The sequence below is a fragment of the Hetaerina americana genome, unplaced genomic scaffold (genome assembly GCF_022747635.1).
Source record: "Hetaerina americana unplaced genomic scaffold, ioHetAmer1.1.p SCAF_1, whole genome shotgun sequence".
In the NCBI taxonomy this organism is placed as follows: Eukaryota; Metazoa; Arthropoda; class Insecta; order Odonata; family Calopterygidae; genus Hetaerina; species Hetaerina americana.
Window position 1 is genome coordinate 25,862,036 of NW_027286069.1, and position 24,328 is coordinate 25,886,363.

At 35.6% G+C, this 24,328-nt stretch overlaps 2 protein-coding genes across 2 annotated transcripts; both read right to left on the bottom strand.

The window, feature by feature from the left end:
- Positions 1-600: 600 nt before the first annotated feature.
- On the bottom strand, positions 601-6,826 carry LOC139689430 (MAPK regulated corepressor interacting protein 2). The gene is made up of 6 exons (XM_071586554.1): positions 6,742-6,826; positions 6,504-6,591; positions 6,066-6,181; positions 5,754-5,807; positions 3,997-4,050; positions 601-1,876 (listed from the first exon to the last, which is right to left on the bottom strand). Exons 1-6 carry the CDS (start codon positions 6,791-6,793, stop codon positions 1,806-1,808), a joined length of 435 nt encoding a protein of 144 aa, XP_071442655.1. The 5' UTR covers positions 6,794-6,826; the 3' UTR covers positions 601-1,805.
- Positions 6,827-9,210: 2,384 nt separating this feature from the next.
- On the bottom strand, positions 9,211-23,883 carry LOC139689439 (uncharacterized). Its single transcript, XM_071586563.1, has 6 exons — positions 21,532-23,883; positions 21,008-21,074; positions 20,125-20,580; positions 18,273-18,566; positions 15,403-15,675; positions 9,211-12,497 (listed from the first exon to the last, which is right to left on the bottom strand). The coding sequence occupies exons 1-6, from the start codon at positions 23,874-23,876 to the stop codon at positions 10,674-10,676; spliced, it is 5,259 nt and encodes a 1,752-aa protein (XP_071442664.1). The 5' UTR covers positions 23,877-23,883; the 3' UTR covers positions 9,211-10,673.
- Between the last annotated feature and the right edge of the window lie 445 nt (positions 23,884-24,328).

The following is a 24,328-nucleotide window of genomic DNA, read 5'->3' on the forward strand; positions in this document are numbered from 1 at the left end:
CTTTACTATTATACCTTTCTTCCTGCAGTATTTGATCATGGTGGAATTTTAATTTTATCCATCTTCACAAATCATTACACAACTACATCACTACACTAAAACTACAATAACAGAGAGGCATCCACATCACAGATCTCCAGAGCACCGAGGGGATATGTGCTTGCTAACCTATTACCACGTGGGGAAACTCATTGTGCCAGTGCTGACATCAGGTGATTCCACAAACCTTTGAAACTATCCTTGTATGAATATGTAACTGTCCATCTCTTTCTAGTTGATACAATACATAATTCGTTCAAAGACAAACAATCCTTAATTATTTGTAAAGTAGCTATATCAATCTGTTAGGAAAACAACCCATTTTTGTTAAAAAAGAAAAATTTCCTAATATAATCAGTAAGTTAATATGTTTTTTGAAGTACTTACAATGACCTGGTTTTTGGTGGCCAAGTAGGAATATGATCGAAAACTCTTCCCATTTCAGGGTACAATAAAAACAGCTAGCTGAATTAAGTTTAAGAAGTTTGCTTAAAAATTCCTATGTCTAAAGTAAGCAATGGAGCCCACTAAGGTTAGGAACAGGTAAGAATCACAAAGAGGTTACAAATTGCTCCTTTATTCACTCTCTCCCTCTCATAACACACCCAATCATAAAAATAGAAAAAAACAAACATGCCAGGTTCACTGGATAATAACAATTTATCTCTCTATATATTCAACAATTGAATATAGGACAAAGGTTGTAGGAGGCTCTTATAAAAGACATACAATCAACAGGCAACTCCACATCAACCTCTGATTACTTAACCTATCATTGTCTATTAATACAAACAATATAGCTGCCAGCACCATGCATTTATGATATTTGGCAGAGTCACACTATGCTGGGAGTAAGAACAAATATTGTCCAAATCATTTCTCAGCATGGCAATTCAGCCATACATATCAAAAGCATGGAATCCAACATTCTATTTAGATTTACCAACAACTGCGGTAAATTTATGTACATGATAAATCTGTCTACCTAGATTACAAGGCAGAAATAAAAACCTTGTGCCCAGTTCATTGACTACGAACCTCACAAGATGAAAAATATATGACTGGAATGATACATTTTAAACATTTGCTATAAAACTGGACAACTTGCTCATGGCAAGGAGGATTGGGAACTCTAGCACCATTTGGCAGCATCAAAAGCAAGCACGTTCAATCGTGCATAGCTATGGCCCAAAATAATTTACCTTACGAGAAAAAAATGCTAATGTGGCTACTGATGTGTCTACTGTTGAGACAAAAAAGTCCATTGATTTATGCAAGAGAGAGGATGGAAACTTATTATAGACAATGGTTTTGATTACGTGTGCAGGTGCAGAGTTCCAGCTCTGTCTGATGCCACGAGATTCTTCCCCACTGAACAAATATGTCCAACTACCTCCGAGTCTCTATTGCCTATTCAAATCAATGTGCAACTAATGTCCTTTATGTCTGCAATCATTGCTCACCCTGTTTAAACCAGTATGTTACCGGTAATAGTCAAGGTGGCCAGAAATATTTGCCGTCTTAAGGGGAGTCTACATTTGCTTGGACACAGCGATGGTTATGTGCCTTGGGAAACTTAGGCCAAGCCTACAAATGAAAAGTGAGCCATGAATAAACCTCATCAGCAGCTTGCAACTGCTCCAGGCAGGGTCCACCTCTCGCACACAAACCATCCAGTCTTGATGCAATCTCTATGCATTCATACTCATCCAGGGCAGGCTGTATATGCTGGTGTCCTGCCTTTAGCTCCTAAGTTATATCTTTTATTATATGGAATTGGTGATGTTGTTGAAAAGACGTTTCCCCCACCATGATTCAAGGTCGAATGGTTTAAAATCTGCAAAAAAACATTTCATATGTAAGTTTTTGTCAGCATTGATTAATTTTTATCTACTGCTCACTTAGAACACATTCCTAAAGGCTTATATTAGACTGTTAGAAAAACCACTTGCATTATAAGGCATGATCCTTTGCATCAATTGCAAAATGGTACTATTCTAAATAAATTATCAAAAAATATTTTCCATGTTCAATTATGGTGATCCTGAGAAACTGACTAACTGTGACAGCAGATGAAATTCAATAGTTTTTTCCAAGCATTTTATCAATAGCATTAGTTAGTGTGTCTTCAAAGTACATTGTCAGGGAAATTTTAGAAATATTAATCAAAATTATTTTTAGAAAATTTTTAACTTTTTCCTTGAAATATACATGTTAGGAATTCCAAACAGAGTAGTACTGGTTCTAAGATATTAAATAGCAAATTGCCATTTCTTCAAATTAGTTTCTAGAACCAAACCTACAGCTGGCTGAAAATGGATACTTAGTCAAGAGTGTAACAAAAAACATTTGTAAATTATAACCTATGACAATGTATTACATAAGATATACCTTTAATTTTTTCCCCTCTAAGAGAAGTCGGGGACTCTTAAAAGTATGTCTATGTGAGGGAAAGGACAACATAAATTGCAATTTTATTTAATTAGGATACATATTGAGACCACAGTTCTGCAATTTTGGCAAACATTACTTCTACCACAGGTAGCACTGGCTAACTTAAATTAAGTAAACACATTAAATTAACTGTTAACTTAATTTAATACTTTATCCGATGTCTATTATCACAACTTTCTCTGTTGTTAGTTAAAAATCAGGTAAATTTCAGATATCATGGCTGGAGATGTTTTATCTCTAGAGAAGGCTGGGTTTAATTTAATTTGGAACACTTACTTTCCAGTTTATTAGTGTAAAAATGCAGGGAATGTGCCCAATGCTTGCCTGTATGCTATTAAAGGATACACGAATACTTTTAAAAACATTTCGGGATGATTAGTCAAATTTGTATCTTTTTAAATTAACTCAATTGGGTTTTTTACTTGCGTGGAAAAACCTCCATTTAGGAGGAAATGGAGGTTGAAGTTTGTTGGTATACTGTAACATTCTGTCCCCATGATGAGTTTCCTCCTATTATATTCCCTCCCCCCAACAAGTTTTCCTTCCGCTGAAATATTGCACCTTTCAGTCAATTCCATAAATTGCTTTTTAGCTTCAGATTTATTGTTCCGGATCTACATTTATTTAAAATACTATTTTTTTATAACAACCACCAATTTAGAATGTCTTCAGATAACACACAGAATAAACATTTGGTTATCACTTATGAAATATCTTTTTAAGAACTATTTTCAACCACAACAATGACTTTCACTCAATAGTTGCACCATTATAATAGTCAAAGTTCAAATTCTTCCCTGGAATGCTATCTGCAATACATATATCTCCAGACCAGCATAAAAATAATGCTAATTTAAAATTTATATTTTCTTATCCTCTAAATTAATTTTATTTAAAATGAGTTTTTAAAACTGTGATTTTAAAATATCTGACAAGAAAGGTTTAAGTGTATTGCAAAACATTAATTGATGAAAAAACATTTTTCTTCCTCAATGTAAATTGAAAATTATTACTCTACTATGAAACTACAAATACTACATTGATTTTTAGCAACTAGCTTCATCATTGGAATTAGCAACCAAGTTTAAATTCAACTCTGGCATGCTACCCGCTATACTTATGCTTGAAAAAATAATGTACCTGATGTGTAAAATTACACACGCTGTCAGGCTTAGTACTGGGTGAACTCTATGATCACCTCCCAAACCGACCTTCGGGTTGACTCTTGTATTTATGGTTTTTTATGCATGATAATATCGTAAGATTAAAAATTTTAAGTGATTTAACATATTCGACCGTCTAAATTCAATCTCAGAAAAAGTCGAGGAAAATTATACATGAATACATACAGTGAATTGATTAATATTTTTGCCGAAATATCACTATTAGTGGCACCTGAGGGAATGTCCATCTGAATACTTTTGGTACAACGAGGGTTAAAGAAAAAGGTTTCTACTGACTACCATAGTGTATATATTGACCAATAATGATTGAAATGAGTACCTTGGAGGACTCCATTTGGTTCTCCATCTTCATAGTAGATAACTGAAGTAGAACCTAAGATTTAAAAGAGGAAGAAAAAGTACACATAAGCTATTTGAGATAATCTCAACAACAATTTAGTCCCATTCCACAACAGGATCTGTGTATCAAAAAAATACCACTATTTTCATAATCTTTTCCAATTCATTCCACAAAGACATCATCCACAAAGAGCTTGTGTCTCAGAGACACACAGTTAACAGTAAGTTTTACGTAGAAGTCCTCAAAGGGCTATGGAAAAGAGTGCAATACAACTGGACAGAGATCTTCGCCAACTTTAAAGAGCGCACCACGACAACATGCCTTCACATACCACCTCCCTGGTGACAGAGTACCTGGCCAAGCACAAGGTGGTGATGCTATACCAGCCCCGCTACAGCCCTGATGTCACATCATTGGACTTCATTTTGTTCTCAAGAATAAAAAGGAGCTTCAAAGGCAACCATTTTGGAAGGCTGGATGACATCAAAGAAACCTTGACAAGGTGCCTGAACAACGCTCCCATCAATGCTTTCAAAAAAGGGTACCTTGACTGGCAGAGGCGCATCGGTGATACACAAGGGTGCTATTTTGAAGATTTTTAGTAATTTGTACTTTGAACTGCAATAAATATTTTTTCCTTAATTCATTCTACTGCTTTTTGACACACACAATGTACATCAAGTAATTTTATTCAAAAACATTCTACATTAAAATTGACAAATAAACAGTTTTCTTCCAGTGCCATTATAATGAAAGGTCACAAATTACACCAAATGTGTCAAACTAATTCATTTAATTTTCCAGAGAAGTAGAAGAAATCAGTGGTGTAGATACTTGATATGTCAATGAATAGGAAAAAATACTTCATCTATGCAATATAGCAGGTAACATTTCTAAACCTTTCTAAAGCCCTCTGACACTTTGATGCTAAGAAATGCTATAAAATGGGCTGGCAATAAAATTGGATGCAACATAAATTTGGCCTTGAGATAATACAGGCCCATTAGCAATAAATAAAATACTCAAGTAAATTGGATATTAAGGGAGATATAGAGTGACATTATTTGAACTAACACTGCCAGTTACTTACGTTAATGTCTTCTAAAAGGAGACAGAGTGGATTTAAAATAAGCAGGGTGAAAAATGTCAAACAGCTAGTAAGATGACTTTATCAGATTGGACAACAACTAAATTAGGGAGAGCTGTGGCAAAACCAAGGTATATTTATTACTAGAGGTAGCAACATTTTAATTGAATTCATCAATAGGTTTCAAAAAAGAGACCCAAAGATTTTTGCCAATGATACTGTGTCAACATAATAATCATCCTGAAACAAATGCATAAAGGAATAAGGCAAGTGTTCACCTAATTTATTTTTTAAAACACCAAGGTACTCTCAATGCCAATATGTTCTCCAGGACCAAATAGACATGATTACTAATATCTCTCAGTGAAGTTTAGGCTATGATTTAATAGTAATTACTAAAGAATTTTAAATTTTTGTACAGGGTTTCATGTCTCCAAAATCATACTTCAATGCCATGTTAACCATGCCAATACCCTCCTTTGCAACCCTCATTCCAGACTTACGGTTCACTTCAGAGACATCTTGAAATAGAAATTCTACAATTCCTTTTTGTACTCAGGATATAGCACCCTTAAGCTATCAATCAATTCCCACAACTTTTTTTGAAACGTATACCTCGAGAAAAATTACAATTAGTCTTAAAACATACCGTGGCAATTATCACCACCTTCCTCTTCGTATTCCTTACACACCCTGTTCCATGCTAGAAAAGAAGATTGTAAGCATAAAAAAACTAGACAAAAGAATTTCCATAAGTTTGTTTAAAGCAATTATTATGACTACTATTAATACGAATTTATATAACGCCTTAAAATAAGCTGCATTCATCGCGCAAACTGCACCAATGCTCTGCAACTATGATCATGATATACACCTTAAATACATGTTCTAAAAACGAATTCAAAATAAAAGCAGGGCGGTATGAGAGCTATATTCAGAAGTGGTGTACCTGAATACTCACAATCGTATATGAATTTGATCAAATCTTCGTGCTGCGGAGTAATAACTTCCTGTTGTGCTCTCTGGTTGGGGCCCGACCTTTTACCATTGACTATATGAAATACAGGCTTCGGTCCACTGAATTGATTCATGAGAGGGGAGAAACATTTTAGTTCGTCAATTATTTAAAAGCAAGGTCATTTAAATGAGTGACCATCGTGATGAAAGGACCAAGTCCGTTTATACTGAACATGATTACCAAAAATATCCAAATCAATACATTCCCAAACGAAGCAGACGAAATTTCAACCTTTTTCCCTCTATTATATTTTTTAAACTATGAACAGCAGAATGAATAACAAGGAGCAAAATAACACTATTTATCAATGGATATGATTAAATAATGCGCAACAATATTCAAGATACGGAAACAAAGAAATAAATTATGATTCGTACTCACTTCATTACTTGTTCCTCCTCTAATTCACAGCCCTTCTTTGCAGCGGTATCCCGCAACGTATCCAGCCTCTCCAACTTCTGCGGGAGACCTATCATGCCGTGGAGAAAAGAATGCCGTAACATAATTTTTGTTTTTAAGCATACAGGTGATTTTTTGGTTAGATGAATTCGCAATTGTAAACGCATGACTAGTTTGACAGTGTAGCGTTGGGTAGGAATTTACTCAGTACATGACATACCTCTCCTCGTCTTAGCGACAAATTTACTCGGCCCCCTTGAAATAGTGTACATCTTACCCGTGGAATATTACTACGCCAAATGATGGCCAATGGCATTGTGGGAAGCAGTAGTGCTCTGAATGCTCGGAAAGTTTCCTCGGAAAAAGAAATAAAAATCTTTAACTGAAAATTGTATGGATATTAATAGTTACTTGAAGCGATTTTTTATCCTGATATTTATTGAAAACTAATTATCAGGTTGCCATTTTCGAAAAACATCCGATAGTAAATTGATACTGTATGAGAATTCTGAAGATTATTGTACGTTTTCAATTTCCCGTTCATGGTTCGATTCCAGAATGATATATTTTAAAGTATATATTCTTATACTATTGTCTCATATTTTAGTTAATTTCATTTAATCTAGCATTCATATTTAAAATCTTCGAAAGCAATTAGTTATCGTTTTGAACTATCTATCCACTTATCCTCAGTTAACGTTGCGGAAAAGTGGACAACATTCAAATTGGTTTAAATGAGAATTAATTGGCAATCGTTGTCTTCATGCTGAATCCTGTACTTACGATAAATCAATATTCACATAACCGTAAAATTTACTTTTTCATGTTTGGGAGAGCATTTCAACGTTCGACGATTAATAAAAGGATAACTAAATTAATTGGAAATATTGCAGTTATTAGTTAGCTTGTTTGTAAAATCTTATGGATTTATTTAATCAGGAATGTATCGGATCGTACTTGTATGATGTTGCGTTGATCCAAAGAAGCTATAAAATGACGCTACTTGAGATGACTCGCCGGTGTGCACAGAAGTGATACTAATGTAGGAATTTCACTGAGCAATAATCATTTGCTTTGAACGAGACGGATGTCTTAGCGAATTATAATTTGTTTCTTCATATTCTCGCATTTGATTGCACATAAATTATCGAAAGACATTACCACCGCCTATGGAGCATATATATGAATATGTTAATTGCAGCTGCATCCGAGCCAACTTCCTTCATTAATCCTATCTACGGTACGATTTCAGCCATGCTGAAAGATTTACACAAGGGTTAAGATGATGGCTGTTGCCCGACGATGTTTAAGTAGTGTATAGAGTGAAACATTGGCATACTCTAGATAGTTTCAATGGCATTATCTTGCAACTATTGCGTCTTGAGATTTATCAATAATGTTAAATCAGTTTTATGTCTCTATAAAAAATATTACAGCCACTGCCAATACGATTTTCCAGGTTTTTTCTTTTTATTCAATACCTTATATAAATATATTGGTCACAATGATCATGTTACCAGGTCATTTGAGTAAGATAGTTCTGTCCAAAAGAGAACATGCAACTGTTTTCCATAGTAATAATAAAATCCGCAACTCTTTCCATAATAAATCCACCAACAAATCAACCAGCTTTCTCTACGGCTGGTGCCACCCCTCTCACCAATTTGTGAAATATATGACACATCCAAGATGGCTTATTAACCTCAACAACTTCCTCCCCTCTCCTCAAAACATCCTCATTGCTCACATTTTAAATCCAATTTTCCTCTTATTGCCTTCTTCTTAGCCTCATTAAAAATCTTTTCAAATACTTTGTCTTCATTCATCCTCACAGAGTCCAAGTTTAAAACCCATATAAAACCACATGTTACGTAACAAAATTAGTAAATCTGCCTCATGTATGATCATGTTCTCATTGCGGTAAATGATCCTTGCACATTTTCAAATGTTGGTCCCCATTGATATCATGTTTCTTATACACAACTCGACGATGCTATTAAACTACTCAATTATTTTTAAATTTTTATTTGTTCTACCCATTTCCATTCCAATAATAAATTAACAACAGCTATCTTACGAACTCTTATAGCTTTTGTTTTATTCATATTTCTAAATTCTTTCTGTCATAGATCTGATTTACCCAGTACTTCATCATCTGCACACCTAACCAGCATAGTAACTGGTCATCTCTCATTCTCTTTTATTTTCTATTCAACTTAATTGTGCTTTTGTGATGACCTTAGTAGGATTCTATATGGAGATCTGATGATTCTGTAATTTGAGAAATTTACAATAATACCCCCTTAGATAATGGGACGAGAATAGTATTTGACTGCATCTTCAGACCTAGTAGCTTTTTATGAATGTGATTGACTAGACTGGTCCAGCTCAAAGTTGTCTCATTCCGTCAGGCTTTTAAAGTTTCAAATGGTATGCTGCCATGACTGATTACTTGCCTTTCTGTAAAATCTTGATCTGGCTCATTATTCAATATGGGGACAAAAATGCAATTCACTTCAGTTAGGTAGTTGGTATTCATTTCTGATAAGAAAATTCATGAGTGTTAAGCCAAACTAAAATGTGGAATCAATGAGTTTTCTTAAAAAAGTACACCACTCCAGATAACAAGCAACATTTAATGACAAAATACTTGACAGAAAATATTTAGGTTGCAATATGACCTGCCAGATTAATACATTCTTTGCTCTTTTCATTTTGTGAGAAAACCCTCAAGAGCTTAAAGTGATACAACAACCATCGAAAACAACAACAAATATCAACAAAGTTTATCTGTACAGTAACAACACTATGAATGATAATAAATTCTTTAAATCCCAAAATTATGCTTGGCAAAGCATTAATTATTAATCATATTAAAAAAAAACATATTTGATCCTCACAAGTCTTATTTAATAAATGCATACCAACTGAAATAAATTAATTAGACATTATCCTACTTGGTGATTTTTGAACAGATGAGCATAGCCAACACATCTATGTATACAATGAAAGGATAATTGAATGCACACTGAGCATTTGTAACACTGATTAGTTGTGTGTGACTCATGAAATTTATAGTATGAAAAATAATTGGATAAAACCATTTGGTATTCCCATCAAATTTGCATTCAAAATATTCTTAGTGATACTAGTTCACTCTTTTAAAATCACAACAAAAATGAGTTACACATATGAGGTATGTTCAAAAAGCTCTATAACTCCATAAATAGAGCACCAGCATGACATTTTAGAAATACTGAGGGAGTTTTACTGTGTACTTATATCGTTTTCAGTAAGCCTCCTTTTGCTTTCTTGGTCCTCCTTGTCCTACATCTGTTTGTTCACATGTACATGGAGTACATTTTACAATATCTTAGGCAGCCATTTTTAATGGGCAGTGAGTGAATCATCTCTAAAGTTTAGCTTCATACTCAGGATGATGCTTACAGATATTAGTGAAATGATGATATCAGTTTATGGTGATTAGTACATGTACGATACTATTTGTCATGAATGGCTGTGAATGTTGAACACTCAGATGCTTACATGAGTTCTGCATGGCCATCAACAACCTCCAAATTTGTAAAATATGTGTATGGTCAGTACAGGCATAACTATAGTTTTAAGTCATGACATTATTATGACAAAAATTAGAATTTTATTGATAGCTGCAAAGTTTGTACCACAACTTCTGAAACAAGATCAAAGCTCTCACATCACTAATGATTTATAAATTTTTGATGAAAACCAACACCACCACACTCCCTCAATGAGCACACTCTGGTGGACTTTAACCTCTTTGAATGACAACCTCAGACAACTGCAAATATCAGAGAAATATAGCCAATTCACAGATGAGCCTATGTGAAATCTTAAAAGAGGCCCGCAAGGGTGGTAATGGAAGGGGTGCATCAATCAAGGAGGTGAATACTTGGAAGTAAATAAGTATTACTAGGGCACAGGTACATGTGAAAAATTTCAAAAATATACTTCTGGAACTTTTCAAGCAGACTTCATACTTCACATTTAAAACAAAGGAATGTGTAGTTCACCTCACAGCTGCACCCGACTTGCAGGTTTTCAGGGGAACTCTAGCTGTCATAATGAACAGTCCCCTTCATATTTCTTGCAAATAATGCATTATGTTCTCTATTACAACCTTTGGAAAAGGTCTTCCCAATCTCCACCGCTGTCATATGTGTCAAATTCTCTTTGGACAGTTAATAGTGATGGTGGTGAGGGTACAGTGGAAACATAGCCACTGGAATTTGAATCTGGTCTTTCCAATGGATTCAACCAATTCTCTAGATCTCCATCTAAGACTTGCGGGATTATATGCTCATTGACATTGCTCCCTCCTTTACTGTAACCACTATGGCATATTGTGGATCCAGGGGAATCCAAACCCAAAAATGCCTTCCCTGTAGCCTTTATTCGATCCCAAAAACTATGGTTATGGTCTTCTTGCCTTGCATCTACATTTTGACAACTATTAAATGAACTATTAGATGAAAGGGGAAGGTGAAAGTCTTTTGTCTGTGTGATGAGTCCTTTAGAAGTAGGTTTTCTCTCTGCCCTTTGATCATCAGACTTCTCTGAAAATGAGAAAAGTGTGCTTTGGTCTTTAATGTCATTTTCACAGTGGCCCATGTTCGAATCTCTGTGTATCTCTTTGCACGGATTCAATTCAACCTGAACTTTTGAATCAACTCCTGCACTGTGAGCTATCATTTCCCATCCATCATCTTCTCCTTTAAATGACTGATTATCCATTGAATATGTCTGTAAGGCCATAGTATAAACTCCAGTGTTGGTGATTTTCAGGTACTGTGCATGACTAAATGATTCCCCAGATTGAAGCCCATCCTGTGCAATTTTCATTGGCTGTACTTCAGATTTAGCATAAGTTGATTCACATTTTACATTATGCATGCTCCTGTTTAAGTCTAATGTATTCATTCCCTTCTCCCCATCTGTAGATCTGTTGTCCCTACAAGTATTCATAAAATTGTCTTCAGTTTCATGAAGTTTTTTTGCCTTATCCCATGTTTCAAGAGACTCAAATAGCTTCTCTGATCCAAACTCAATGTCATTCCTTAACTTTTCCTTCTCATCACCTTCTAAGACTCCAACTATGTCATCAAAAGAACTTCCAATGCTCAATGCATTTTGAGAGCTAACGCTGTTTGAGTTATCTTCACTGGAGTAGCTGTACCAGTCCATTTCCTGTCCATCAATACAATCCCAGCTGGTGTTGTAATTATCTGGGATTTTGTCATATTGTAGACTACTGCTGTCAAAAATCTGTTCTGAGCTCTTGCTTTCCATGTTCCCCCCACTGCAAATGTTCTGGTCCGATTTGGATGTTGAAGGTTCCACGCCATCATATTCAGTGTCTTCATTTCCTCCGCTTCCACCCATACCACCACCACTGCCTCCTTTGTCATGGAAATCTTGTTCTGGTTCAGTGGCTATTATGTCAGACATGAAAACTTCAATCCTAGCCACTAGTTTAGCAATTTCATCCACTTCTGTTCCATGTAACAGGAATGGAGCACTGGAGTATCCATGAGCTAGCTCTTTGAGGTCAGCCATCCTACTTATGAGGAAAGGGAAGATGGACGAGGGATTTTCAGGAGAAGGAGGATATGGAGGGCTGTAATACATCCCTTCTGGTCTATTAAACCTGAATATGTTTTTTCCGACATAATTGCTTCTTTTTTCATTTATTTCTGAAGTCCCTGATAAATCCTTTGAACTGAATGATTTGTTGACATCTCCCAACATATTTATAACTTCTGTTTCTGTATATCCTGTGTTTTTATCACTCTTGGTGGAATATCTTGGACTGCTAATGTCCTCTGGCAAAGATGAGAGTTTTGTGAAGTTAAATGGCCGCTTAAGTCCAGGATTTGGTGGAGAGCCATTCTTGAACTTCCACCCGATGTATTGCTTCAGTAGATGAGTGTAATTTCCCTGGTGGGCAGTAGATTTTCATGTTAGCATGAAAGTAAAGTAGGTCAATGCATTAGATAGCAAAAGTGAATCAAAACTACATAATAAGTTGAGGAACTAAAAAAGACTATTAATTAGCATGCATCCTGGCAATAGAATACAATGAAGCCATTTTTTACATTTTTGTGAGGGGCAAAGGAAAAATGTGGAACTAGTGGGAAAATAAAAATTGTCAAGATGCTGGAACTGAAAGGAAAAAGGTTATTCATTGAGTATTTGCTTCATGACGAAGTTCCATTAAAAAATCATGGGCCTTGTAATGTGGTGCATCTAAAGAAAAATATATCTGGATGCATATATCTTAAAACATTTTGTATTAATACAGCTGTCCTAATACCTTTATCTTAATGCATATACATATCTTAATGGATATGCATCAGGATAAAAAAATCTCAGCATTTGATAAGCATTTATGTGTTTACACAAACTTTATGCTTATCTCCTCAATCGCGATCTCCTCCAGGACCAATCGAGTAGGCCATTTAATATTATGAAGTATTTGTTGCTTGACCTGGCTTAATTGTAACACATTTTTTCTTCATGTTTTCATGAATGCAAAAAATTAAGTTTTCACTTTAATGCAATTCAAACCAAGCACCCATTCTGAAAATATCTGAAAGCATAGCTCAAGAAGTATCATTTAATAATGATATTGAAAGTAACTTACAATTAAGACGTAAAAAGTGTAGGAAACATATTTTTACCATAAACCATTTCTATTTGGCATGCAAAATTTATGACCATGCTATTTGTAGAGTGGGTCCTAACATACTTCATTGAATTTCTATATAATGAAATTTAACACGATCCATTTTCTGCAGTTAATGCCACAGTACAATTAAATACATAAGTATGTTAACTTTGTAAACCATGTATCGCTTTGACTGTAATAATAGACTCCACATACCACATACATAATCACCAGTATCACATTCAATCTGGTCAATGCACATTATTTTTGATAGATGGAATAAAATAAACTAAAATACTTTGAAGCTCTGACAAATCTAATGGTTAGATGAAAGTAAGCATTTATTTAATCATGTTAGATGGCTTAAATAATATTTTCTTAAAATTATCTCACAACATTATCAATAGCATAAAAGTAACAAATTTATAAATATTTGTTTTATTATAAACACATTAAACATATAACAAAGTATAAACAAACTATTATAAATCATTGTCAGTCTTGTCAATTTAGAAATTTCCCCGGGGTAGAAGAATCTACATAAGATCAAACAATTCAAGTTTAATCCCAAAGAATGCATCAGTGATTACCAAGAGAATGTTTTTATTAGCCTTTAATCTCATCTGTGATAACTTACTCGGGGAAATAACATTAAGAGTAAAGACTTTAATCAATGAACCTGTTAATTTAGTATCTAGGTTTGCTTCTGGGAGGCTTCTGGTTTGCTATTGGACATTGTCAAAACCTCAGGGAACTAAATTCACAGAAGTGTAGAAAAAACTGTTCTAATTCAAAATAAATTTGGGTGATCATGTAAGCAAGTAAAACTTACTGCTAAAATAAGAGAAGGAAAATTACAACTCAGGAAGAAGTTATGTGCTTGATGGTTTAAACTTGGATGTACATGTCCTAACAGCATTCTTGGCCCAAACAGGGGAAGATGAGGGGATAAGAATATGGATTCATTTTCCCAGGTCCCATCAAAACAGGCTGGACACCATAACAACATGTTAAACATGCATAATTTTTTATGGCAATTTCAGAGAGTAAGCTGTGCATGGTAAGCAAGTTTAAAAGTATTCTAAGTTTCACAAAATATCATGCTTAAGCAGTAGTGTTGACTAGCACATCAAAGAAGATTTCTCAGGATGCGATTATTAAGCAAATCCAGGGCTCTTAGAAAGTAATTACTATTGACTATTGCTCAAGTGATCATGGAAGAACTAAATTCATGACTAAGAAGTAGAGGCCTAGCCACGATGACACACCAGTTCCCAGTAGATGACTTAAGTCAAGCAATTTTGGGTCTGAATGGAGGTTGAATGGGTGACCTCCATACCTTTATCATAATGCTCTTGTCCCCTGTCTGTATGTGGTAGGCAGGTTAAAAATGGGTTGGCACAATGACCTCAAAGATCTACGTGCTTGGGGCTCCTGTTGAGGGCCCTCTCAAACCAACAATCAGTACAGGACCATGGGAGAGAGGTATGCAGATACAGAAGACTTCTAAGAATTAGAGAAAATTGTTGACAGCAACAGTGGTGTAGAGGAAGTTAATGAAGATGGCCATGTTAGGAAGCTTCAAGTTATCAGTGCAATGTGATAATGAAATGAATTTTAAAAAATATAACAAGCTTGTAAACACTGAAATCTCTAGCAATTTGAGTGCAAGGAATTATGCCAAAGAAAAACTTCAATCAACAGATTACTAAACAGAGTAGTTTAGATAGATAATCGTACCTTTACAACGATACATTGAATTAAACTTTTCATTTGAAGTGAGTGATTTTTATTTTTGTAAAGAGACAATTTTGTCTCATCATTTAAATTAAGTTTTATTTCATTTCCCGAATTTCAATATTATTAAATTTAAAAAAAAATCTGCAACTTTATTATGAGAAGCACCCAGATTCTGAGATTCAGAATTCAAACTGCTTCAGGGAAAATAATTGCCACTGAATTGTTCGCTATTGGAAGGTGATCTGCCTTAGGTGTAACACATAATTCATGAATAAAAATATAAATGACCAAATATGCATAATATTTAATGAATAAATTTTGTCAGCTTCCCTGAGTGTGCTTTTTGGATTTATAACAATGCCATGTTATCAATACCACTAGTGGAAACCTTAAAAAAAATTGTGTGTATATATATTAGATTTATTCACATCATACCTGTATTTTCTCCACAGTCTGAGGTTGTTCCAAGCCTTCTTGTGTTGAATCAAAGAGCATGATGACCATTAACAAAAACATAGAAGTGTAGTCATCCCCAACCAATACCTTCATCCCACGGATGAATGTCAGCTGATGCTCCAATACATATGGGGCAACAACAGAAGCAACCTCATCTGAATGCATTGTAATGCCCTGAAGATAGTCAGGTTGATCAGATGCACAGCCTGAATCTTCATCTTGCAGCACCAAAGGCAGGGGTGGGAATACTCTCTGTAAAAATTTGGAACAAATCAGACTAAATAAAGAATCTGCATTTTTAAGAATTATTGTCCATGTGAATTCATTCATCAATAAATAAGACCTCCGATGAACACATTTAATTGGCCCTCTTATGCCATCTTCCCCATTAAGGTTGAAAGTCTAAGAAAATGATTAATTGAAATATCACTGTATTGTAATATTAAAAATTAATACTTTGGTGTCTTGATACCGATTCAAAGTTAAGATTAGTGATAATCTGAAATGCTTCCATGGCCTTGGAAACTTTTTAAAGCTAGCTCTTGCATCTCAGTCACTAAGAATTGGTTAATAATTTTTGGAATCTAATATAACCACCATCTACAAGTTTTGAATTTGAATTATTTGGGAAACTAATTACAACATATGAAAAACACAAGTGGAAATCATTTTAATCTATTTTAAAACCAATTAGAAATTTCTGCAGGCGATTTTTGCAAGTTTACATAACTGGGAATGAAAATAAATGCATTGTTAGGAAGTAACCATCAAATAAGCTGTAACCATTTATTTTCTTTTAACCATGTATTGTATGCATACATTTTCCCATTTTTTATATGACATATCTTATATTCTACCATTGTAAAATATCAAGATGAAATAATGAATAAATAAAAATAATAAAAACAAATGCAGCAGCAACTATACTCTAAAATGAGACCTTCAATAGCATGGCATCATAGCACATACCTCGAATTTTAAGCATTCGAAAGGCTTTTGAAAGAAACAAAGCAACGGCAAATTACAGAATTATAGTCATCAGCTTAAAATTTATTATTTTGCATTTGAAGTTGTGGGAAATCCACAACATATAAAATAATGAGAAACTTAAATAAAACAAATTTTGGTGCTAACTGCCTGAATTTTTTAAGTTATTTAAAACTGTTTCAGGAGTATGATCTCCGATTACATCCCTCCTCTCTTCCCACTATGTCATCTGTGTGGACATTAATGAAATATTACCTTTTATACAAAGACCATTCACTGGTCCCTTTGGTGGATTCCAGCTGTCAAATTTATATTCCAAATTCGCCTAAACATTGCATTTCTGACTTCCACTTGAGAAAAATTTCCTCTAGAAGGTCAATAACCGAGAAATTTGAATTTTGAAAGATGTAAATTTAAACCAGGTTTCCAAAAGATAGATCAAATTGAAAAATGCAGCATTATTAAAACATGAAAATAATGCAGGGCAAAGATTAAAACAAGATTAGCCTAAGCAAAATGAGATTATCAAAACAAAAAACTGATGAGTGAATAATGACACAGGCAGTCCGGGAAAATATTGACCAAAACATTTAAGCTTCCTAATATATGGACATGAAACATGAACCATCAGGAAAGTGGAAAGAATCAAGCTTGAGGCGATGGAAACGTGGATCTGGAGAAAATTAATGAAAATACATTGTGTAGATAGAAAGAGCAATGAAAAATGTTTAGAGCAAGTGAAAGAAAATGGATTGCTTTTGAAAACAACAGAACAAAAAAGGGAAAACTGATTGGACATGTATTAAAGTATTATCGTATCTAGTATGGTTGTAAAGAAACCAAGAGGACAACAAAAAGCTGCAATCTTCAAAAACTTGAAGCAAGAGATGGAATTCACACCATATGATTACTTGAAGAAAGCAGTAATGAATGGAGAGTTGGGGGTATTATGGCAAGATATTGCCATTAGAAGTTGATGAAGATTTGGTTTATTCCTAAGATGTAATTTTTGAAAATTGATATCTTGCTGAAGTCTTTATCCACCACACTGATGGCCATTAAGGCCCCCTATCTCATCCATATCACAAAAAGGTCAAATATCAAATAACTTCTTGATAAAACTTGCAGACCAGTTAACGATATGAGGTATTTTGGTACTATAATTATTAAATAAGTATGCTATTGCCAAATCTGTACTTACATATGAGTCATCAAATTTTGCAGAACTATAACTACCATATTTGATGGGATATAAGATGTGGCTTTTTTCCAAAATATTGGTTAAAAAAACACCCAAGTCTTATGTGTGAGGGTTCAAACTCCATGGGTTGCCATTCAATACTGAATATTATTTTGATGGAGTCCAAATAGATGGTCAGCACTATATATTTGGACTCCATTACATTTAGATTATTATATTTACTTATATATAGTATTTATTATTCAATTGAAGAATGTCATAGTTGCTATATTTATTATTAGGCTCATCGCTATTATATGATGTAAATATCCTGTTGCTTGCTTCTGCGACGTTGAAAGAGATGCAAGCTAGATATTGAATAAACTGAATTATAATCCGTCACAACTGGTCATAAGAAAACAGCATGTGCTCTCCTTACTAACTGGAATTATTTATTTAAAGAAATTACCCATACTTACATGGGGACTGTTAAACCTTTTTTCTTTTGTGTGTGTGCCCTGCTAAAATGAGGGTATATCTTATATGCTGTCAAACTCAGTACTTTAAGCATTGAAGATGGAGCAAAAAAACAACTTAAATTAAAACTACATGCCTACACATGTATAAACTCTCAACATATACAGATCCGCTCTTTTCAGACTAATGATAATATGAATCATACCTCAGGCCACCCTTCATCATCTGTGTCGAAAGTAAAAACAGAATTCAAGAAGGTAAGCCCAGTCATTCCTTGTCGAAGGAGTATTGTTCTGTCCGTTGCTGATAATGATCTTCCCACACTTTTAAGGAGCTTCAAAATTATATTTGAAAAACGCAGTGTGTAGCCCATAAGCTGTTGTATTAACCAGGGACGAGGGCGTCTTATCAGAGGCTTCCGGAACATATTCACACCGCGTGGATCCTTAGGCAATTTCATTATTTCCTTGACAGGCATACCAAGCACTGGATTTTCCCCCTGCAGGATTAAAATTATCAACTATAAATAAACATCAGTGAAAAATGATGAGGTTACAGAGAACTTGAAAAATGCTGTATAGGTACAGTAAATATGTAACATAAAAAGGAATACATTTTTGAGAGGTGACATAGAAATGATGCTCCTGGAAAAATATTTCCATGCATGAAATACCTTTTCAAGAAATTTATTTCAATCCATGAAATACGTTTTCTAAAAATTTCAGACGTTAGATTGATGCCATTGCATGTTTTCGTATGCTTAGCTTTCACTTAATTTCATATTATTTTGCTAACAGATAGAACTTTTTAGGATATTAAATGAAAATCTACTTGTTCACATAGGAAATAATGGTATCAATTGGCAATAATAATATAAATCATATGGTTTTCATGGTCTGAGAGTGTAATATTTTGTTTGAATGATATGATGCATTGAGGTTTAAACTAAATTCAAATAAGAGCATTCAAGTTAATAAAATGAATGCTAAAATTTTTTTCCACTAGGTATATCTTCATTGTCTTACATTTCATTTTTAAGTAATTATAAGGAAAATAAATTTTGTCATACTTTTACAGGCGTGTAATTCAAAATTAGAAAATTGTCAGATTATATAAAACAAAGCACCCACGTACATCTCTGGAGGGGTCTGGTAGAAGACACCCATTTGATTAAGAGGGAATCACTTCCACCCTACCTAAATCATTCAATGCTGGATTACCTCCACCAAAAACCACCTTTGGTGTCAACCCGGAAGTTTTTTTTTATAGGTGAGGGAAAACTCACCTAGTACTAAGCCTTAAATGGTGAGTGAAATTCACAGATTAACAGCATTTGCATAGGTGGGGGGCAACAGTTTCATCCCCAATGGTTTCCCAGGAAGATGTGATACCAGAAACATCACACAACTTGAATGAAATTGCAAATGCCCAGAGGCATTAGTGTGAACTACATGGACTACCACATCCCCTGCATCTAGTACCAATTACGAAAACACAAAACAAAAGGCTTTATAAAAGAAATAATTAGCATAACATCTAGTTCTTATAAAGTCCCTAAAATTTCCAAGGGTTAGAGGATGTTTTGGTATTATAATTGGCTAAAGTACTCAGCTGGATAACTAGGGATCCAGGTTCAAATCCCGGTCAAGACAAATGACTTTTACACTTTGCTTTTAGACTCAAGCGGTTGGAGTGTCTTGTCACTCTGAAAATCGGTGAAAGGTTTATCCATTCACACAAAATCATGGACTATATTTTAACTCCTAATTAGTATTGCATGTGGGCTATGAATGGGGTCTAACTGCTCTGAGATGCAGTTTTCAATTTATCTTTCCTACAGACCCAGACCTGCCTGCATAAAAGAAATATTTTGAAGATAATACCTACCAATCTATTTCAGTCATTATTATACCAGGGATAGAAAGCACATTCACATGTTTAACAATAAGGACCAAATCAAACTTATTTTCCCTAGCAATATTATGCAAGTTATTACAAAAATACTAGTATTAACAGGTCATCCAAAATGGGGTTGGCTAAATGATAATCACTCTCACCTCTTTAAGTGGGCTTAATGGCATGCCAATGTATAAATCTTCTTGCTGACTTTTTTCCATCCTAACATTCACTGAATCAGTGTACTGATTTTCAGGATTACATTTAAGGCTAGGCCGGTGATTTTCATCTTCCAATGCATCATTATTATCAAAATCTTGAGAGAAATTTGAATTTGACGAGTGGACTGGAGCTTCTGTTGCTGGATCAGAATCACTCTTTTCAGTTTCAGGTAAATTACTTTTGGTTGCCTTACTATCACATGAAGTTTTCCGTGAGATCTCAGTTTCTGAGTTGCTTGATGCAAATGGAGGTGGGAAATCAATTAAAGCAGGACGGTGGTAAGAAGGTTCTGGAACACCCCAAAAGACACTTCGATATAAATCAACCAGATCTTCAATCTGTTTTTGTTCTTCCCTTGTCAAGTATTTACTGAGATCAGGGTCTCCCTCTTTATCCTGAAAATGCAAATACGGTGAATTTGAATCATGTTCATATTTCAAATACATTTTGCATGTTAGAGTAACTAAAACAAATCTTCAGCAAATACAACATTTGGACTTCATCAATACTTTTATATTATATGCAACTTGGATTAAAAAATACTTTACATAAATTATGTACCTTAGTGAAACTAGTTGCATACTTAAAATAAAGTTAGTCAAAAATGTACAATTCAGCAATTACCAAAGAATGCAAGCCTCAAAATTGTAGTGTAATATTATGCATGACAATTCATATTAGCTCATTTTTTTGTACCATTGGTCCAATTTATCTATTCATATTTACTAGCCAAGATAAAATCATGAACAAAACTGAGTATGAATGTTTCCCATTCAACAGATAACATAAATATTGAAAATATATGAAAAAAACATTCCTGACCATCTTTTTGTGCTCTCTGTCAGGTATACCTCCAGTGCCTTCATTTTTCCTGCTTGAATTTTCTGACCTGTAAACCAAAATGATATTAAAAATATTATGCCTAGCATTGTAACTGCTATGAGTTAGGCATAAATTGCTCAGTCATGTTTTGGCTGTGTTTTCGCCAGTTATCTCAAGAATAAAGGACAATGTTGAACTGCTACCCGGAATTGCCAGATAACTGCGTCTAAGTGGTTACAGCCTAGGAAAAACATTTTTGGTTGCCTTACTGATTAAGCTCTTTAACTAGGCTAGTTGAATGTGAAAGTAATATGTTTAGGTATAGAAATTAACAGAGATAAAAATATTACAGTTTTTAAAAATAGAAGCAAGGTTAATCTTAACAGTTAAATGGTTAATTATAATTTAACTTGCAATTAGTAGAAGTTAACATATAACGGAGTGTGCATTACAGGCATTCTAATGGCAAGAATGAGAAATATAATCCTTGGTATGCAGACAAATGGGCTTAATGTATTACTAACCTGCACTCTTTTCTGTTAAAATCACTTTTCATTTGCTGATTTGATGCATTTTTTTGCGCCTCATTTTCCAGAGTTACCCAGCTTATTTCCATTCCGATGTTAATGCAACTCTGGAAACGGCATGCTTGACAGTATTTTCGGGTTTTTACCGTAATAGGTGGACACTTCACAAATTTGTTTGAACTAAGCCAATTTTGTCCATTTTTTGTTTGGGCACCAGGGTGATTTTGCTGAGTTCCACTGGAATTCAAATCACTGCCCTTTTTACTTAAAATTACTGTGTTCTTGGGTGTTTGGTTTTGGGCCTCACTGTCAAAAGATTTCACTGCTACCGAGGAAACATCAAAAGAGGAATTTCCATCTCTCAATACACTATCTCCTGATATGTTGGCTTTGGAAATTGAACAAATAATATTACCATCATTACTTAATCTATCATCACCAATAGCTGATTCAGAAGCAAAGTTTGTGGTTTCTTGAGCATTCCCTGAGTTATTCACTGTTTGTACTAGTTTTTGACTATCTGCTGAACTGAAATCAGATTGGAAAGAATCTTTAATGGGAGAAACATTCATCTCTCCTGAAACATTTGAAGGTTTACCGCTTCCAACACTATTAGTTTCGCCTTTTTGAGTTCTGATCTTTGGAGATAGACCTGTCGTAACGCAAAGGAAAGATGGGTATGCCTTAGCAATGACAGCACGACGAAAAAATGCCTTGCATGAATCACATGACACGCCACCAAAATGAAGACTCCTAGCAGATTCCCCACAAACACCACAAATGAGACCAACTGCATGACGACGCCTTCTACGTGCCCCACCTGTAGGAATTATGGATTTTGAATTATTACATTCAGAGGATTGAATTGGATGTGAATTTGCTTGATGCATATATTTACCTGAAGTTTTTCTATCATGTCCACTATGAGGATTATTAGCTGCTCTGCATGATTCAGCATCTGATTGAGGTCCTGTTGGGAGCGACTGAGGAGAATGATATGCATCACTGTACTTTTTCTGGGTCAAGGTGAAATGGGTAGAAGAACCCTGATTAGTACGAGTGTCTTTCTCCTTACAAATGACATCTTCATTTTTTCCAGCAACAAGCATTGACTTTTCTGCATTAAGTGATAAAGTGACGGCAGATGTAATCGGCATCCTTGAGTCAGACGAAACATACATTATTGGTTCACTGGATTTATCTGATGTCCCTGAGATTGTACCAGACTCCTGTTGCATTAAATTATGTGATTTGAGGCTATTGATTGGTTGGTTGATTGTCTGGGAAGTGAATTTTCTGCAATTTGAACCACGCACTGCCATGGAAAGTTTGGTATTGGTGAAATCACACTGAACCTCTTCAGAACCAAGGTAATGAAGACTTGAATGAGGTGCATGGATGTTTAAGTTGGCTTCATAGCCGGGGGCAAAAGAGTGGGCAGGAAAATTATGAGCTGATCCTTGTTTCATCTTATCAATGTGCCAAATAGTATCATATACGTCTGCATTAGATGGTTCTGGAAGGGTTTTGTGGGAAAACGCATACACACTATTAGTAATATCAATTTGATTTTGAACTGTAGGATACATTTTTGAGCGGTCAACATTCCAAGAGAGTGCACCTCGGGAAGTTGTGACATCAAAGGCTGCAACCACATGTCTGTTCAATTCGTAACTTTCCCTGAGACTACTACCAGCAAAAGAATTCCTGTGAGGTTCATTCTTTGATATGGAATGCAAAATGTTGGAGGAGAAATTCTGAAACGAGGTTAAGGGCCTTATGGAAGCTGAGGAGCTGCAAGAGACTGCTGATTGGTGGCAATCACCCAGTTCATTATAATTTAGGACAGAGCTACTACCCATGTCTTTTCTTCGTGCATCTTCCTCTAATTGGAGAATTTTGGTTGGCACATTAGTGGGTAAATTTACTAAATCCTTGGCTGTTCCTGGAATAAAATCTTTGGCTAGTCTCTTTTGTCTAAGGTCTGAAGGAGGTTGGCGCACACTTCTCAGATAGGGATGAGCTGAGTCCACACTATCGACCATGAACGTATTCTGAGGCATTACTTGAACTTCTTTGGCATGTGGCTCAAACGGATGATGCCTCTGAATAAGCTTGTCTCCGGAATGGGAGTGCGCTTTGCTTGGGTCTCTTCCCGTAGGTTCTACACCGCACCCAGAGAGGTCGAACATGGCCCTGCTGTTCGGAGACAATGCTCGAGAGTAGGCAACCTCGTGGACACAGTTTTGAGCGTAGGAATGTGCACTGGGATTACCAAGGGTTCGAACGCAGAGGTTGGTTCCGCCCGGGGAGTTTTTGGCCGGCGTCTGAGACAGTCTCATCCGAGGGCCGTCGCTTTTGGCCGACCCCGGGTAGGAAAGACCTCCGTCGCGCGAGGGGGTGACCGCGGTGGTCGCCGAACCGAGGGCCTCGACCGGCGGGGCCCTGGCGTGAGTGATGACTGCGGTGAAGGATGACTCCCGCGGGGTTCCAATGCACCCCGCGTCCACCTGTTCCTCTCGGTAGTGGTGGCGCGTCCTCCTCGTTTTGGGTTGCCTGTGCGGCGGAGTTTGGGCGCTCCAGTGGCCCCGCTTATCGGAGGCCGTTGAACTTTCCAGGCAACTGGCTGGACGGCGTGTTCCATGGGAGTGGTAATTGGGAGAGACGAACGGTTGGGTCAACCTTGCCGAAGGGTTCGGTTGAGGGATGGCGGGGGAATGGAAGCAGGCGCCCTCGCAGTCTTCGGTCGCAGGGCCCGCTATTCCCGCCGGTACGTCCTCATATCTCCGGTGGG

What these genes read in the sequence shown, in the direction of transcription:
- LOC139689439 (XM_071586563.1), bottom strand. Translation starts at nt 23,876, where the DNA reads ATGAGACTGTCTCAGACGCCGGCCAAAAACTCCCCGGGCGGAACCAAC. An exon ending in TTTAACAGAAAAGAGTGCAG is followed by an intron (nt 21,075 to 21,531) that starts GTTAGTAATACA and finishes TTTGGTTTACAG; the next exon opens with GTCAGAAAATTCAAGCAGGA. An exon ending in ACAGAGAGCACAAAAAGATG is followed by an intron (nt 20,581 to 21,007) that starts GTCAGGAATGTT and finishes TTGCATTTTCAG; the next exon opens with GATAAAGAGGGAGACCCTGA.
- LOC139689430 (XM_071586554.1), bottom strand. Translation starts at nt 6,793, where the DNA reads ATGTACACTATTTCAAGGGGGCCGAGTAAATTTGTCGCTAAGACGAGG. An exon ending in AGGTGGTGATAATTGCCACG is followed by an intron (nt 4,051 to 5,753) that starts GTATGTTTTAAG and finishes TTTAAATCTTAG; the next exon opens with GTTCTACTTCAGTTATCTAC. An exon ending in ACCAAATGGAGTCCTCCAAG is followed by an intron (nt 1,877 to 3,996) that starts GTACTCATTTCA and finishes GTTTTTTTGCAG; the next exon opens with ATTTTAAACCATTCGACCTT.